The sequence below is a fragment of the Ceratotherium simum genome, chromosome 37 (assembly GCF_057802395.1).
Source record: "Ceratotherium simum simum isolate JZ-2026a chromosome 37, ASM5780239v1, whole genome shotgun sequence".
NCBI lineage: Eukaryota > Metazoa > Chordata > Mammalia > Perissodactyla > Rhinocerotidae > Ceratotherium > Ceratotherium simum.
Window position 1 is genome coordinate 25,224,870 of NC_141936.1, and position 19,447 is coordinate 25,244,316.

At 37.4% G+C, this 19,447-nt stretch overlaps 1 protein-coding gene across 17 annotated transcripts in view; it reads right to left on the reverse strand.

The window, feature by feature from the left end:
* The window catches only part of LOC106801446 (sperm-associated antigen 16 protein-like), a 162,622-nt gene that overhangs the window by 106,863 nt on the left and 36,312 nt on the right, over window positions 1-19,447 (reverse strand). For 6 of the 17 annotated variants that reach the window (XM_087424856.1, XM_087424855.1, XM_087424858.1 and 3 more), the window contains exons 1-4: window positions 17,786-18,142; window positions 7,625-7,671; window positions 6,387-6,482; window positions 1,876-1,994 (exon numbers count right to left, since the gene is read on the reverse strand). In XM_087424856.1, coding sequence (XP_087280982.1) covers window positions 1,876-1,994; window positions 6,387-6,482; window positions 7,625-7,671; window positions 17,786-17,912 — 389 coding nt within the window. In that variant the 5' untranslated portion in view covers window positions 17,913-18,142. The other 11 variants (XM_087424864.1, XM_087424863.1, XM_087424859.1 and 8 more) reach the window with 5 other exon arrangements.

Consider the following 19,447-nt stretch of genomic DNA (forward strand, 5'->3'; position numbering starts at 1 on the left):
TTATTTACAAAAATAGACAGCAAGCCAGATTTGGCTCAAAAGTCTTAGTTTGCATGAACCCAGATTTAAAGGATTTACTGCAATTACTGTTTGAGGATTGAAAGAACATAAGTCAAATTTGACTGCCCAGGGTTTTCGGATTTGGTTTGTTTTTTTATAAACAATGGAGAAATCTTGTTCTGTCACCTTTTGTAAGATTAAATGAATTCACAGAAATGATATAAGTGTTTTTCTCCACAATAGAAAATGGTAAAAATAATATATTTAATATTCCTATTGCCCTACTATGCAGAATAGGTAAAGGTTTCTGACCAAAGTCAAAAATGTTTCACTTTTAAATTTTGGAAATAAAAATAGCCAATACACTGTAATCTCACTACAAACAATTTGTAATCTCATTAAAAACTGGCAGCTAGGGATAATGATAAAATTATTTGAACTATTAGTAAACCCATATAATAAAGAAATATTTTATACAAACTTTATGATTGTTATATAATGCTAAATAGTATGCTTACTTAGGAGTTCTATAAATCCTAACACTATTGTAGTTTCCTGAAATTTCATCTCAATTCAAATTGCTAAATCTAAAAAGATAACATGACAACAAGCACCTAAGAGTATATTTGGTTCCAGATTTCTCCAAGGGAATCATTTCTGGCCAAACATGTAACCACTACACGTCCCGACACATATTCTTAGCAGAAAAAAAGGGAACTGAACCACATTAATATTTCATTTCATTAGTACCACAAATTAATCATCTACCTAGGTTTACAAAAATGTGTTTTGTAATATATTCATAATTATTTCCTGGGGACATTTTTATAAAAATCATTCACATAATTTTCAGATTTAATAGGAAAATATTATTTTTCTACCATCAAACTTGCTCTTTTTCCTAAATTGTATTAACGAAAAATGGTTCTCTTCATTAAATGTATTAATATTAGATATGCAATTTAAAATAAGGAAACTGATTTCTTCTATATGCATGGTCTCAGTAGATGAGAACTACAAGAAGCAGAAAATAAAAATTACATCACAGTTGGATTAGTAGAAGTTACAAATTGCCCCTCTATTTAAAATCGGGATTTAGCCCCAAAACACTAAAAATATCTTTAGATATCATATTATTCCCTCTTTCTGTAATATGCAATGGCTTTTAAATATTAAATATATTTTCATATCCAATTATTTAATAATATTTTGTTAAAGAATGTCAGGACTCAGAAAACATGCCTGGCGGCATTACTACTATAGCAAAGAAATAAAGACAGCATGTCTGCTGATTTTCATAACTAATAAGTTATTAAAGTGTTCAATTATAACAAGAAAATCTTGTGTTTAGTATCATTTGAAAATACAATTCCACTTACTTCTAAATGAAGAAATACTTATAGAAAAAGAATCAATCAGCTGTGTGAGTAGAGAAAGGCAGCCCATTACACTACAAGTATAACAAGCAAATTAGTACAGTTAGTAGGATGTCTTAATGCAGGAAATAATACCCTTAAAATTATGCAAAAGATATTAGGAAAGTATTTCATAAAATAGATTTGTATTATATAACTCCAGGAGATACTGTATTTTCATGATTTTTTAAAATCACCTAAATTTGAATATTTAGGAAAGATAGTTAATAACAATTTCTTTAAAATTCATATCCTTATCTGAGTGTGTATGTTTGGCAGTGGGTGTGTGTGTTTGTGTGTGTGTGTTGTGGTTTTAGTGGTGGGGACAGGAAAGGTTTCCATCCATTTCATCCATTTTGTATAAGTTGAGTCACTTCAAAGTCTTTTAAGACAGTTGAAAGAATACATGTTAAATAACGTTAGTATTTCTAGAGAACTATTTATCCACTTAATTGTTTACCATTCAGACTGAAAGCAATCAAGAGTTCTGGTCATTCCCATTTTGATGAGGAAATTACAGAGAAAGTCTTCTATTACTTCAGGAACTGCTTGCTTTGAAGGAAGAACTGTTTTCTGCTCCTGAAATTTAAATGTGCTATTATTTATTTTGAAAACATCAAAGCTTTCATTAATGGTACAGATAGGCCTTTCATTCATTCATTCCCTCATTCACTTTTTAAATTATTTTTGTCGAGCGTTATGTTCCAGGGACTATTTTAATCACTAGGGATGAAGCAGTGATAAAAACAGACAGTCTTCCTATCTAAGTCAAGTGGATGGAGACAGAAAATGAATACATTAAAAATATACAGTATGGCAGATGGTACTAAGTGCTTTGGGGAGAAAAAGCAGAGGACTGAAGTGAGGGAGAGCCAGGTGTAGGGAAGATCTGCGTGCGCAGCTGGGCTGCTATGTTTATGCGGTGATGAAGGAAACTTTCAATGACCAAGTGGCATCTGAGCATAAATCAAAGAAGAGGTAGTCATGTTCCAGACACAGCACTAGCAAGTACAAAGGCCCTGAGGTAAGAGTGTGATTGGGTTGTCTGAAGAATAAGGAGGTCACTTGCCCTTTCAATAGCATAGAATACATTTTAAAAAGGAAAAAAATGTAGAGACGTTTTAATTCTTATATTATCATTATAAGAGAAAAAAACTCAGAAAAACAGATCAGACTTGTAGTTACCAGAGGTGGAGTCGGGGGCGTGGGAATTGCAGGAAGGTAGTCAAGAAGTACAAACTCCCAGTTATAAGATAAATAAGTACTGGGGATGTAACGTACAACAGGATGACTATAGCTAACACTGCTGTATGACATACAGAAACTTAAGAGAGTAATTCCTAAGAGTTCTCATCAAATAAATAATTATATATATATATATATATATATATAGAATGATTTTGGTGTGTTGATTCTTAGAAACAGTATGGAAGAAATTATGGATGATGGAGGGGGCTTGCACTACTACATACATATTTTATAATGGAAGTAAGTAACTCTATCAACTAAATCAAGGGTCAAGGGTGAGCTAAACATTCTTGGAAACAAAGTTTAACAGAACACAGCCATGCCATTTGTTTACATATTGTCTACGGCTGCTTTTGCACCACATGAGAGAGCTGAGCAGTTGCAACAGAGATCTAATGGCCCTCAAAATCTAAAACATTTACTATATGACCCTTGAGAGAACAAGTGTACAGACCCCTAAACAAGAAAAACGGAGGTATTTCAGCAAGTGAGATATGAAATTAGGACAGCCATAAAAACTACCAAATCACATGTCAGTGTATAAAATAAATTAAATGAGGAGTAGATTCTTAATAATATCAACAGCATCTTTGTCTCCAGAGTTTTCATTTTCTTCTCATTGGCAAGAACTCACTCATCTAACCACTGATCATTTGGACAGACAGATCTATTTTTACCTACAGAAACTCAGCAGTGGACTTGCCTTCCTACTTTCCTTCTTGACCTGGTAATGGTTACATACCAGGTTACACAGAACGCACAGAATGGTTACACAGAAATTCATTAAGGATAGAGAATCTTCGTTGCCCCAAAAAGTTCTTTTCAAAAGTGCTGTAATTTAACACTGATGTTAATTATGAGTAGCTGCTATGATATTCAAAATAGTGGTAGCTGAAGCAAATTTGGGGGGCTACAGAAAATTCCTGACAAATGATTAGTGTTTTAGAATGAATGTTTTTTAAGCTCAAGTGGAATAATTTGGACTCTCTTTTCTAAGACCATTAATAAACAGTATTATATAACAGATTATTATGCAGGACCCTATTTAAACATCACGGGAGATGCCAAAGTAGCAGAGTACAGTATAACTGCTTTCAATTCTTTGCTTTGTGGTGAAAGATTATATGTAATTGTTAGGTGAGGGCAAAGCATAGCTGGAAGCAAATATTCATTATACAATAATAAATGCTACCCTGGCATTTTTGGTCAAAAATTTGAATATGATATTTTAGGAGGCGATGGACAGGAGTTGAAGACATCAGGAACACAGGAGGAAAAAGGGGACAGAGAGCCTGGACCTACTGTAGTTTCTAAAGATGCCTGCGGGCTGCTTACAGGATGTTTGCATGTATGTATGTTGTATGGTTGCAACACAGCTGGTAGATTCCCGCCCTCTCAAATAAATGTTTTCTTTCTATCTCTTCCTAAATACATCTGATACACACTCCTCGAAACATCCAGAACAGAAATCCAATCACCTTAAACTCCATGGCTCTTGCTTATATATCGAGATTTATAATCCTGTTAATATAATGAAACTACATTTTATCTCAGAGTTCAGAACCCATGCACCTACTAAGGAAACTGATATTGTATAAAATACACAATTTAAAGTTTGTGAAATAAAATATGCAATCAATTCCCAAATTTTTCATCTATATCACCAAGGTTAAAAGAAAATCATAAGAATGTAGTTAAATGTATGTCAACTATTAAATAAGTAGTCTTCGTTAATTTTTTAACAAATAAGACTATTTACATTATTTCCAACTTTCAACTTTTCAACTACTTCAACTATTTTTTACCTATTTTTCAACTATATTCAACTTTCCTAATAGTACGATGACCTTTTACTTGCAATCTTCAATGAGGATTTTAAAAGTCCTCGTTGAATAGGGACGACTGCGTCCTCTAACACAGAAGAAAATATACCTTATTTATAAACAGATGTAATAAGATCATAACAAAAGGAAGCTGGTTTCATAAGCAATAAATATTCTTTATAACAGAATGCCCATGGCACAACTCAAAGGTAGTTTTTGAAGATAAAATACTACAGAAATAAAAAAGTTAGAAATACATAACTGATATGCTTATCATAAAATTAACCCATATTTAGTTTTAAAAGCTTAAGAGCAATTTTTATGAATTTCCTGAATAGCATTGTTACTCCAAAGAACTCAAAAATAGGTAAAAAGAAGTTAAATGAGAGTCAACCAGCTATAAAAATGCCAGAAATTTGGAAAGTTAACTCTTGCAAGGTTATGATAAAAGAAAGCTTCTGAGAAATTGATGAGAGAATTACTGATATTTGGTTCAGTGGATATGACAGCCAGTGCCTTGTATTTCTTCCTCAGTGGTCATTCTTGGATTCATCTCTGGATTTACAACACCTTCTAGCATGATACCACATACAAGGAAGCAATCACAGTTTGGGTCATAATTCCTTCACTCAATGATTCATTTATCCATTCACTTACCCAACTGTTATTCACTTAGTGCCTAATATGTGCCAAGCACTGTGTCAGGCATATCTACTTTACCAAGTACCAATACAACTGAGTGGTACATAAAATATTTTTTTAAATCCTTCTTTACTTAATGATGCAAAGCAAGAGAGACGATGACGAGCAGCAAATAAACATATCATGCAACTGACATGTTTATTTGCTGCTCATCATTCAAAATCCTATATTTTAAAACTATTCCTATAAATCATTGCATTGAGATATCCAACAGACTACTAGGTCTATGTAGTAGACCCCACTTTGTGTCTACCTAGAAGGAACTATATCCACAGGATACATTAGAGAATGCAGTTTACTATGAGCCATTTATAACAGAATATAATCAATTCTGGATTCAAACCTCTTGAGCTTTTTTACATTTTGAGTGGACAGATATTTTGGAAAGGAGTTACTGGATTTCTAGACTGAATAAATCTACAAAATATGGAAAGACTGACACAGGACAGAGAATGGAGTGAAGTCTATCCCATACTATTTTGCACTGAGGAAGTCAAATCTGCAACTAGATAAGAGTATCACAATTTCCTCCACATTTCACAGTAGGAAAAGTTTTCATCATTGAAAAAAAGCATCCTTCTTAATTAGAGTTAGTATGAAAATATAAAGCACTTTTAAAAATATTTTTGCCATCATCATTAAACTATTGCCAATTTTTAAATGAGTTTTCAATTTTATAGGAATGCCATCATTTTATGTCTTTTAATTGGTGGCATTATAATCAGAAAGGATCCTCCACCATATTCTTTAGCAAAATTTGGTCATAAGACAAAAATCATGATATGTTAAGCATTCCCTGTAACCTAAATACTTCCATAAAAAAAAAAAAAACACAGAATGCTTACAAAACAGACTGTAGAATCGGTATACAATACCAAATTCTGCAAATGAGTGTTGGAAATCCTTGGTTTAACCTCCAGTGAGATTAAAGAGGCAGAGTTCTGAGGGCAGGCATCATTTGTTGCCAAGTCATGCAAGAGTAACCATGATGTGCACAGTGAGAATCCAAAGAAAAATAAATATGATTACTCAAAGTGAAGGTTTGATGATAAAGAAATAGAAGAGAAAAAGGCACAGCAGGTGATCAGGCTGCATTCAATAAATAGATGAAGTACTTAAAGTTTAAATGACTTGCAAAATTTCACATAAAAAGTATCACTGCTAAACTTTAGGCTATGGTTGTGTTCAAAATTCTCACCAAAATTTGAGTATCTATAGCCTGTTCTTGGACCATGTGAATTGCTTTTGCCAGATCTTCTTCACCTTCTGGAATGCTAAAATTGTCATCTGGTATCTAAATAAATCACAGAGAAAAAGAAGGTTAGGAGAGTTAGCAGGAATATAAAAATACCTTATTTCATTTCAGAAATAATTTTTCCTCACAAAACAAAGGATCAAAGAAACACACTTTATGTAAGACACCATGTCATTCTGAAGTTCTATGAAACATGGATAACTAACAAGCAGGAAGCTTTCTGACTTCCTTGTAAACATCACTCAGTGTCACTTCTAATAAACTCGAGATTATCTTATGAACATCTGCTCTTATTTATAAAGACAAATGTAGTTTAACAACGCTGTTGAAGAAAATCTTAGGCCATCTAAGTGCCACCATTCTCTCCTCATCCCAGGTTTTCTCCACCGTTACCTTTTTATAACTACTAGCAACTATAAATCTCTATTAAAAAACAGAACTCACTACCTGCATGTTAAGCTCTTGGGAGAATGTGATTGACTCTAATTATGATATTAATGATAGTTAACACTTTTTGCATGCTTCTTCTCTGCTGATCACAGTTTACATGAATTAACTCATGCAGTAATTTCATGTGGCATGTGTTAATGTTATCTCCATCTTACCAGCACTAATAAAAAAAGTCTATCATCTATGTTTGTGCTGTCTTTTGCTTGCCCAGGCCACAGACTGTCAGGCTTGCTTCCACAGTTTCATTTGCAGCTTCTGTCATCTAGGAGTGACTTGACCTCCATTACTCTCAGAGGTAATGATAGGTCTCATTGGAAGAAGGAATTGAAGGAAAAGTTTGAGACAGGAACCACCTTAGACAGAAGTACAGTTAAGCCGAGAGGAAGCATAGGGTCTGAGCTCCAGGGAGGGAGTGGGAATCTGGGATCCCCGCCAGGAACAGGCTGCAGGAGAGGGAACACCTGCTGGACAGAGATGACGGTGCACAGGATGGATCCACCAGGCAGGTGATAAGAGCTGACTCTGAAGAAACAAAAGAGCCGATGCATCAACCAACCTAAATTCTTAAATAGATTTTTCATACTTCACTCTTAACCAGCTAATACTCAGCTAAATTCAGTTGAAAATCTAGCATCTCTTAAGGAAAAAAAAGACAAAAACAAAATAAAATGAATATTTCACAAGAACGACTGTAATGAATTCAGAATAAACACCTAAAATGAACAAATTACCTCTTCATATTCATAATCATCTTCAGATGCTTCAGTTATGGTCACCTCTGAAATCTTGTCAAGTTTTAATCTCAAAATACATGGAATAAATGATTATATTTAAAATTGATTTGACCTTAAAATACAGTATTAGATCTACTTATCTTACCAAGTTGGTAAATATTGTAATTTAAGCTCTTTTTAAAAATTTTATCTTCCCCATACAGCCTACAAATAGAGGAGATGTTTTAAAGTAAAATATTTTATTTTAAATTATAGTTCTACACAACCCAAACCCATGAACTACATTTCTATTTACCACTTAAATATTTCCAACTCAATTCTAATAAGGCTTATAAAATAATGTATATAGTATCATAATATAAATTAGAAAGAGAGAAATGATGGATAGGAAAAATATGAAAGTAAATTTTTCAAATTTATCTCAAACTACACTAAATTTTCCAGAGTTCCTGAGTCATTCAAAATGCAGTGTGACTTCTTTATTTGTTTTAAAGTACTATGAATGAAAAAAACAAAAGCACACCAATATTTAAATATAAAAAATAGTAAAAAACACATTTCAATGTTTTCAGCAATAAAAGTTACTTAAATCTCTTTTTCTTATATATCTCAATTTTAAAATTACATTCTCTTCTCAGGAAAGGTGGCCTAATTTTTAAGCAAATATAAACTATAGAGTAATAATAATTCAGTAGTTCATAAATTATCAATAAGCATTAAAATATCAATGGAAATGATTCTAACAAATTCTAACAGCACTGCTCTAAGACTTTCAAAAATTACAAGTTACTCTAATTACAAATGAAAACTTCAAGATAACATATAATTTTAAAAGAAATCACAACATACACCAGTAATGCAACTCTGTTGGTTGGCAGATTTCATTTTCTTCAATGTACAGACTTGGCTATGCCAAGTTTAAAAGGTATGAAATTAAACACTTTAATGCACAATGATGGTTATGAAAATCAAAGATGAAATTAGCCAGTTTTCATTTTGTTGCTGGTTATAGGAAATTGTCTCTGTTATTCTGTCTTCCAAGAGTTAGCTAAAAGCGTACATAACAACTTGTTGTTTGTAATAAGAACCGATAACACTTAATTGGCATTTAACAGAAGACAGGCACCGTCCTAAGGGTTTTACATGTATTCACTCATTTGATCCTCATCCTACCTATGAGGCTGGGACTATTATCACCTCCATTTTACAGATCAGGACTCAGAGGCACAAGGTTACACAGCCAGAACCTAGCAGAGTTGGGAATCAGCCCCAGAAGTTCAGGTTTCACTATATAGACTACATCTCGTTATTCCGTATGGGCTTTCTGTGCTATGTAAACACTTGAAGTATTTGCCAATCACCTTCCCCACAGTTCTAAACCTCTAAAAGACGGGTAATGCATTTCTCTTACTCAGCCCCATCATAAGCAATAACTCTTCACTGTTGGCTTTACCACTTGAGGTGACACTTGAGCCTAGTTCAGTTATGGCCAGTCCTCAGGAACCAGATACCTGTCAAAGGGCCAGTATTTTATTGTCAAACACAAGTGTCTAGCCCAATAATCTGAAGAAAAGTAATTTAGGCTCAAAAAATAACTAATTAAAAGCAGATTAAACTACCACAAGAAAAAAAAGTTGCATAGCTGCAATCCATCCCATAACCTTGAACTCACCTCACCCCTATTCAATACCAGGAATGAAGTCCCTACTTATATTAGTTATCTATTGCTTTGGAACACTTTCCAATAACACTTGCCTCACTCTCCCTTAATCCCTTGCCAGCAGCCTCCTTAAAGACCGTCAGGCTTCCACTAACAGTCTGTTCAAGGTACTTTTGCTTTCACTAACATCCTCCTTAAAGTACTAGCAACACCTGCCCAATGCTTAGTGTCAAAGCCATTCTGATACTTTAAAATAATGTTAGAAACCCACTTCTAGGTACCAAAATCTGTATTATTTATTTATTGCTGCATAACAAACTCCCCAAAACTGAGGGCTTAAAAGAAAAATAAGCATCCATTATCTCATAGTTTCTGTGGTCAAGAATTCGGTAGTGGCTTAGCTGGAGGATTCTGATTTGGAGTGTCTCATGAGGTCTCAGTCAAGATGGCAGACAGAATCACAGTCCAAGATGGCTCACTGACATTGTTGGCCAGAGGTCTCAGTTCCTCCCCATGTGGGTTTCTCCATGGGCTTCTTAAGAAGCTTAAGCATCCTCAAGACATGGTGGCCAGCTACCCCCAGAATAAGCAATCCAAGAAAACAAAGTGGAAACCACGATATCTTTCATCACCAAACATCACACATCATCATTTATTCAACATCCTACTGGTTACATAGGTCAACCCTATCCAGTATGTGAGGGGACTATACAAGAGCACGAATACCAGATCACGAAGTGGGAATCACTGGGCATCATTTTGGAGGCCAGCTACCACACTACCTTATAGGGTTTCAAGAGTATTAAAAGAGTTAACATATGTAAATCTTTTAGAATGGTGCCTGGCTTATAGTAAATGCTATACAAGTGCTTCCTATTATTTTCCTTGTTCTAGAAAGAGATGAGTATCTGTGGAGAAGTCTCATAAGTCTCCCATGGCCTAATTCCTCCCTATGTTAAGATGAATGGATAAATAAACGACATTCTAAATCTTCTTCCTTTTCTAGATTTATATTTTTCTGACACATTTTCACTTGATAAGATAAAATTTCCTGAGGTTCAGCTACAGGAAGTCAGCCTCTCTTTTATGGAAAAGTATGCCCCCTTCTGCGAGACAGCTACCAGAGTTGCTTTTGTAAGAAGTCACTTGTCTTTAAGTCTCCAGAAAAACAATGCTATCCTTTATCACTGCTCATACCATAACAAATTTCACAAAGAAATAAATATTCTAAAATTATCTGCATAGACTTTAAAATTGTAAATAATCCAATTGACAAGATTATTGTAAGCAAGAAACATCAAAGCATAGGTTGTTAAACATGGCACTGTGTAAAGGGAAAAAGTGATTTGTCCTCAAAGCTTCAGAAATATCAAACAACACTTGTACACTACTATCCAGAAAATATGCAAGGCAACAGCTTTTAATCACTAATAATATATTCTGTTTCCCCACAATCAAAAAGATTAAGTGAAAATATAACTACCATTTTATAAAGTTTAAAAAGTATTGTCACATGAACCGTAACCACATTTATTCTCACAACAATCCTGTGAGATTGAATGGCACAGATATAGTTATCTCTAAATAAAAAAAAAGAAACTGAATCAGAGAGATTAAAAGATTTGCCAAAATTCACATAGCTATGAGTGACAAAGAGAAGTTTTCTGAATAAAAACATCACAAATTTCCTACTGTACCATACAGTTTCTAGAGTGACACAACAGGAATGTGCAATTTTTACTAACTTCTTAGGTAACGAACTCTCATCTATTTGTTTTCTAAACTCTCCGGTGTGATATTCACAACGGCTAAAGCAAATCATTTAAATATCTCAATTTGAAGACCCTAAAGGAAGAAGAAGTATAAAAGAGCTACAGGGCTACAGACTCAAAGATTAAATTAACCAAGGGCAAGAGATTAATGAGACAAAAGGTCAGGCAGAGGACAAATACTCAAAACAGGAACTAGTATTCTCCTTGGCTGGTATTTGTGGTATCCACAAAACGATTTGCACAGAAAATCTTCCCAGAAGCAACTCAGCTGAAATGTGATGTTGCAGCGTTACTGAAGAAATAAATATACTTTTTGGCATGTATGTTTGTATGCTTCTGTTTATCTGGCTGGCCGGCCAGCAACACATGGACAAATGCACCAACGAATCCCCAAACAATTCTGCGGCAGCTTACAAATGTGCACACAGTACAAAATATAAAAATAAATGAATACGGAAATTAGAGGAAAAAAGGGAAATAGTAGAAATAAGATAACGGAAAAGATGCAGTACATGCCATCAAGTCTCATGAACTTCGTTAATCATAAGCCACAGGCCTGACTTGAAGCTTCCCAGCAGTCAGGGTAAAGAGGGGAATGTAATCAGATACCAATTCAGTATCCGCCCAATGAAAACAGATGAGTTTCTCAGCAGATGTACAGCAACTTCTGGTTCCAAAGTCTGAGAGAAATGATACTCTTAGCTTCTCATAAAAAGAACACTGCGGATTGTACAGATATTAATCCCCCTGGCCCTTGGGGGAGCCAGAAAGACAGAGTGAAGCAGGATCTGATGGAGCACCATGTGTGGAAAAGGCTGGAAAACACTGCTTTAGAAGCAATACTGCCAGAGTGGAAATGGGCAAGTCATCAAGAAATCCCTGAAAAATAAAACCTTTTATTCTGGTTGTACTTTTACTGGGCAACTTTCTCATGTGTAATCTAATCTCTCTGATCCTATTCTCCCGGAAACGTCTATACAATTAAGCTGCTCGCAGTTCTCACGCAAAGTTATTATTCCACTGCGGAGTAATAAACCAGCACTCTGGCTTAAAATCAGTTTCTTAATGCCAAGCCGACTCTGAGCCCTTACAAAACTCCCTTCCCATTATCTGCCTAGTATTCCTTCAAAGAATATCCTTGAACTCCATTTCCAAAATTCATTGTTTTCCACCCTGTCTATTCCCTTCAGATCTAGTTCTTACCTTTCTACCAGCTGGAACTTGACACTTAATATTGTGCCTGGCTTTCTAGTCTGCTCTTGCCAGGGTAGTACTGACTGTGGCTCCCCTTCCTCTCTGGCCTGCAGCCATGGCCCACAGCACCACCCACTTCCAGGCCAGGGTCTATATCCTAGAGTCATAGCCTAGACTCAGACCGAGGGGCCCACTCCTCCACATCTCCACTTGCTCCAGACGGAATTTAGTAGTACTTGTGAGTTTGCAAATTATGAATCAGTTCCCTGTACTTTGTCACTGTGGGTGACGAGCAGAATCTGCACCAGATGCTGACCTTGTAGATCCTACCAGTAAATAGGCCAATATACACCCTAAGTCCATCACAGTACTACAGAAGACACAATGCAAGAAGCCCCACAGAAGCATTTCAGCTGGTCTCGTGGAGCAGAGCTTGAGGTAACAGTAGGTACGACGGGGTCACAGACAAGATTCTGCAAATGGACAAACAGCCAGAAAGAAATGAAGAATTTTCAGATGTGAGCAGCACACAAAGTTTCTCACACACTGGTCCTTTCCACTACTGCCTTTGTACATAGTGATCACTGCCAGGAGCAGCATCTTTATAAGAACTGGAGTGAAACATATAGCTAATTATATTTCACATGATTTCCCAAAGCTACTATAGACAGAAATTGCTTTGTAATCTTTGCCATCACTGCAGAGTCAACGCACACAGAGGCAATCTAAAATCTAGCCTGGATCTTCCGTGATTAACATTTTCCTTACTAAACTGAAATAAAAGAAAAGTACTATAAATAGCAAACTTCACAGTGATGTTCCCTTTCTTAGGAATGCCAGTTTAAATAAAGTGAGTTAACTAAATAATATAGACCAAAGATGGAAAATAATTGGCACATTCGCTGCCGCTTTTCCCATTGTAGTTTGCTTCCTGCAGTCTTTCCCACTGAGTCTTCATGAGGTCTCAGAATTCTTATTAACACCACATGCTAGGGAACCACTACCAATTCAACAGAATTGGCAAGAGTGGAAAATTATTGGCCACCTCTGCCCTAGACAGTTGTTGCACATCTTCTGTCTCAGAAGCTGGAAAATAACTTTCAACACATAGACTTATAGTTCTCATAGTGGGTGGTGGTGTAAGTTTTTCCAACTTCTAAGCCAGGAGATCCAAAGATATGAGCTCTACACATTATGCCTCTATCTGAAAACATAAAGGCTAGAGGTTAAGATACTTGTCTACAGCCTTGCTACTCCAATTACAGTCCTTAGACCAGCAGCACCTGGGAGTTTGTTAACAATGCAGACTCTCAGCCCTGACCCGGACTTACTGAATTAGCATCTTCATCGAAAGATCCATATCTTTGATTCATATGCACATTAAAGTCTGCCTAGACTAGAGGACACAGAACAAAACACAATTTTTTCTCTCCAAATAGCCTATGATTTTCATGCATGTAAAATTCAGCACTTGGGTTTAGTAACAGGCCTCTTGGTCTAGATTCTACATTCAGATTGTCTCTCCTTTTTATCTGAATATATGTAGTGTGCAACTAAGCACCCATGGGCAAATTCAGTTTTCCAGTGATAATAAGAAATACACTACTTGAGTACACAATGTTTATTAAGGATTTTACAAATATCTTCTCACTTAATACTATAAGCATTCCAGAGAAGTAACATCTTAGAGAGAAAAAAATAACTAAAGGTTAAAAGAAATAAATAATAAAATAATTGTTAAAAATAACAAAAGTTCCATTTTAATTAAAGTTATCAGTGAACATTACTATTGCAAAGAAAGAATGGCTAGGGATGTCACTTAAGAAGAGAAGCAATCATCTTGGATGGGGTATCAGTTTAGTGTGATCACCATATTTCAGGGTCTGGAATCCTTAATTTTGCATTATCAGAAACAGTTAATTTTGGGACTACATCCAGAGTTGATTAGCCTCAAAGGACTGGCTTAAACTCACTCAAACCTCAGATACTGCTGTTGGGACCAGAGGAGATTTTTTCAGTGGCCAGTAAACTTATGTCCACAAGCTAAGAAGCCAAATTCTTAGTCAGAATGCCTAGAAAGATGAAATAATAATCAAAAGCTAGTTAGGGGAGCAGAGAAGCAGCATAAAGAGGTAAGTAACAAAACAATACTTTGGGGGCTCCATTTTCCTAGAGTCCATGTATTCCATTCCTCTCCCTTGAACAACATCTTTCTTTAGACAAGTAGCAACAAAATCAATTAAGTGTTAGCTTTCCTAGTACAGTTCATCCCAGCCTGCATCTCCCAATTGAACTGGGCAGTCCCAGATGTCTGCAGCCACACATTAATAGGCAGCTGATCAACACTGCAATTGAAAACCTCACCCAAGTTGTATTGATTTCTAATAGAGGACTCATTCACAAAAACAACCAACCTTCTTTACAAATTCTAGAAACACCTACCTGCCCCTTTACAGATCACATAGTTAAAATCGAGCCTTATATTTTACAATGCTGCAAATATCTTCCTAATGAAGAGTTCTCCAGAGGATTCGTGTATTCCATGACCAGATTTCTTAAAGCTCTGGAGATAGCTAAGTAAGATAAGAACTACGTCATGTACGTTTGTATCTTGCCTTGTGGAAGTTTAATACTTAAAAGCAATGATATTGTGAAGTGCTTCAGAAGACAAACAGGTAGCATCATTACAGCTAGGAGGTTACAAGGGAGGAGTGTTGCAAGGGTAAGAATTCTTTTTCCTGAACACATCCTCTAAACTGTCATAAAGAATGTGGGGCCTCTATTAACGAAGCCATTTCCCCCATGGTGGGTCCTGGCTATGTTTCTAGTTTGGGCCACATTAATCTATACATGTCTAAGAGCAAATAAAAGGGTGATTTCCTGGAGAATTCAAATTAACCTCTTTCAAAGCCTTGCTAAACATTGACAGCTCATTGTCTAGTGTTCTAGGAGCATCTGTTCAGTCATAAATAAGGGAAGTCCAGGACCAAATGCAGTAGATTAGAAGTGATTAAGTATATGTGCAAAGTAGAGAACATCAGATTTCAGATTCATTTGGGCATATTATAATTTTTATTTATCCACTACAATAGCTCAATTGAATTACCTGAGAGCTAAAGACTTTAAACCTAAGAAAATCTCACTTCAGCAACTATCATAATTGCCTTAAGAAACAACGTCAAATAATATTATACAGTCAACTCTTAATTGTGCATGTTAAGAGAGCCCAGGGATGTAGGGATAATTGGCATTCAAAAGTAATCCTCAACTTCATTTTAACTAAGAGTTAAAGTCTCTCCTATGACTAACCTTCTTAGTGGAACATTGAACGTAGGAAAATTGATTGGTTAAATGTTTAGTTTTGTTACTCTCTGACTACTCTTTGGGCGAAACCCAAAAGAACAGTCAATCAACCACGGAGAGATGGAAGAAAAGCAAAGGTGCTCGATAATCCACAAACTAGAGAATAAAATCATGAAAAGTTAGAGTTCTTTATATTTGGAAATGTGATTATTTGCAGAAATCTTCGTAAGACAGGTTTTTTTGCAAACTGTGATATGTTGGCAGCTGGGACTCAGTGATGTCCCTTCAAATTAAGTAAACCTGATTTTCATTGCTGAAAGTTGTGCTATATTGGAGTCCCACCATTAATTTCACAAAGATGTTTGCAAAAAGTTACCTCACTATGTGATGCTCATGTTAACAATTAAACTATGTGTGATAGGAATCATTTTAATGCATACAAAAATGATAAGATGCCTGATAAGAGCCCTGCTAATATTCACTAGCAAGGACACTGGATACCTTTATACTTGATGTAGATAAGCTCTGGAAGAATTGTTGGCTTGTTTTAGAATTTAAAAAGGAATATTAGTGAAAAAGACAGCTTGTTAGAGCTACGAAAACCTAATATAAAACCTCATTTAAGACACTAGAGCACCCACATATATCATTCAAATTGATTTCAAACTATTCAAACTTGTATTCCTGTAACAATCATGTTTGCATGGAATAAAAAATACTACATATTTTCTTTGATCTTTTCAACTAAGTTCTTCAAAGCTCCCTGCAGCACGATGTGAACTGAGCCTGAGTCAGGACAGGTTAATCAGTGTGCCAGAGCCCACAAAATGAATCCCTGCTGGATCTCGGAAATCTTGAATTAAAGCTGGGGGGATTAGAGTTGGACAAAAAAAATAAGATAAGGTATATCTGGAGTTTCCTTATCTCTCTAAGAATAAAACAGATAACCATCTCTCTCCTATCTGCCTGAAAGAAAAGGTTAGATATCTTTTTCTCTTGAACCGTCCCCATCTCTCCAGTACCAGTACTCTGTAGGCCTAGAGGAGGGGAGCTCAGAAGCCTTACACAAAAAAATATGGAACGGCGGGGGGCCCTGGTGGCCTATCGCTTAAGTGTGCTGCTCTGCTGCCGTGACCCGGGGTTCACAGGTTCGGATCCTGGGCGCGCACCAACTCACCACTTGTTAAGCCATGCTGTGGCAGCATCCCTTATAAAGTACAGGAAGATGGGCACGGATGTTAGCCCGGGGCCAGTCTTCCTCAGCAAAAAGAGGAGGACTGGCATCGGACGTTAGCTCAAGCTGGTCTTCCTCTCCCGCCAACCAAAAAAAAAAATAATAATGGAATCTGGGGCTGGCCTGGGGGCATACGGGTTAAGTTTACGCTCTGCCTCATCTTCCCGGGGTTCACAGGTTCAGATCCTAAGCAAGGACTTGCTCACTGCTTATCAAGCCATGCTGTGGCAGGCGTCCCACGTACAAAGTGGAGGAAGATGGGCATGGATGTTAGCCCAGAGCCAACCTTCCTCAGCAAAAAGAGGACGATTGGCAACAGATGTTAGTTCAGGGCTAATCTTCCTCACCAAAAACAAACATATCCAGATGTGGCTATTCCATTTTTCTGGTACTTCTACTGATAATTGCTCATCACCATCTGGTTTCTTCCTAACACCTCTGAGCCTTGTCAGCTCACCGGGCCATCATTTAATTGCTAACGGTTGGGGGGGGGGGGGCAGGGAAGAGTAATTATTATTATTAAATAGCCAAAATTGAAACTACCCAGGAAGTTGATGCTACCCAAACAAATCATTTAAGCACTGGACAAGGGGGCCATTTACAGGATCACAGGTCCGCCATTCAGAGCTTGAGCTCGTTCAAGCCCAAAGGCAGAGGGCTTTCCCTAAGCTCCTCACGGTCCCCTGCCGAATTTGTTCCCGCGGTATTCTGAAGCCTTGGGGCTTACTCAGGAACACCACTAGGGGAAAGGAGGGTTGGAACACTGTTGCGCTGCCTTAAATAAAACTTCCATCCCAAGTGTACTGAGCGGTTACTGAACACAGACTCCTGAAGGTCTTCCGGCTCTTCTTCCAGCGGGAACACATTCCTACAGGGAGACAAACTCAGCGGGCAGCATCAGGGCACCAGGGACGGCTCGGTGGCCCCGAGGCTCACAGGGCGCCCCCCGCGGCGAGCCCGCGCCCTGGTCCCCAACAGCCCCCCGGGAAGGATACGCTCCAGGTAGTAGGCGCCCTCGGCGGCCACCGCGTCCGCGGTGTCCCCGGCGGTGGTCAAGCCCACGCCCAACGCCTCTTCCAGGACCCGCAGGGCCGAGCTGGGCATCCCTTCGGGAGCGGCCATGGCGGAGCTCCCGGCCGCCAGCGCGTCGCTAAGGGCAACCCGAAGATGCCGGGCGACGGCCCCTCGCAGCTCTCGCGAGAGCCTGACACGCCCTCACCCCTCCCACCGGGAGCCCTCCGCGTCACCCAGGTTACCAGGGCAACGTCGTTGCCTAGTTACCCTGCGAGCTGGGGACGCCGCTCCTGCAGTGGACAAGATAAAATGGCAGGAACAGCCCTCTTGGATTATACACATTTTCTTACCCAGGCAGCTTGGTTGTCTTTCCTTTTGACCCTGTCATTTCTGTCTCCATTTTCTCCCTTAAATTGCCTTCTCTTGGTTCTTACATGCCCAGCATCGGTCCCCGGATTTTAGATGTGTGTAGAGCCCCAAAAGTCCCCAGGGAATACTCCTGAAAAAGAAAGGAAAAAAAAAAAAGTCTGGAAATCATAATTGAGAGATTGATCCAGGGGAACTGCCATCCTCAGACGCTTAGCAATAAAGAGCTAGGGTGGTCCCCTTAGTTAACTCCATTCTTGTGCGCTTTGGAAGCATTTATCTGGACATCTGTTTTGACTTCGGTTTTATAACTAGGACTTGGAGCAATATTTGTAGTATTGATTCTTGCCAAGATAAATCCACTTTCATGAGAATTACGAAGTACAAATGGCCCTAACATAACGTATAATAAATACTCGCCCCATCCCATGCAGTCCTTTTGATAAGACAGGATCTTCCTCAGGTTCCTATTGTGTATGTAGCAGAAGCATCTCCAGGACCCTATTCTTTGCACAGTGCTTTTCATTATACATTTCTTGATAAAAGTTGAATGCCAAACAGCAACTCATTATAAAAGCTCCCGTTTATTACCAAAAAAATAGTGGTAACTTCCTAATGAGGTGATTGAGAGCCTGGGTGTTGGAACCAGAAAGGCTACGTTCAGAGCCTTACTCCATCACTTACTAGCTACGAAACCTCTGGCAAACTATTTAATGCCTCTAGGCCTCAGTTTCCTCATTTGTAAAATGGGGATAATAATATTACTTACCTCGAAGTGTTGCTGCAAGGAGTAAAACAACATAAAGCATTAAGAGTTTACCTGGCACATAGTAGACACTAAAAAATAGCTATTATTTCTATTGAATTCAATTGTTTGGTTTGGTTTGTCTTTTTAGGATAATTAAGGGTCACAATTAGACATAATAATTGGAAAATGTGTTTCTGGTATTTATTCTTTTAATAACTCACTCTTTTTCCTTGAATTCTTGCATCAACCATATCCTGAACGAAAATAAGCATTAAATGCAAGGAACAATTATAAGAGGCTGAAATTACAGGAGAGAAACTCTGCAATTGGGGAATCCACTGCTTTTATAGAAAGCCTTCTGTTTATTCCAAAGGGAGGCATTACGTCATCCCTCAGGGTTACTTCCTATAAACAAGCCTGAGAAATGTCCTGGGTAAGGAGGGGTAAGGGCCTTGCACACCTAGAAAGCCTTGTAGAAGCATGGAAGAATCATGGAGGAGGGTCTCTTCTGAACAACCAATGCTTACTT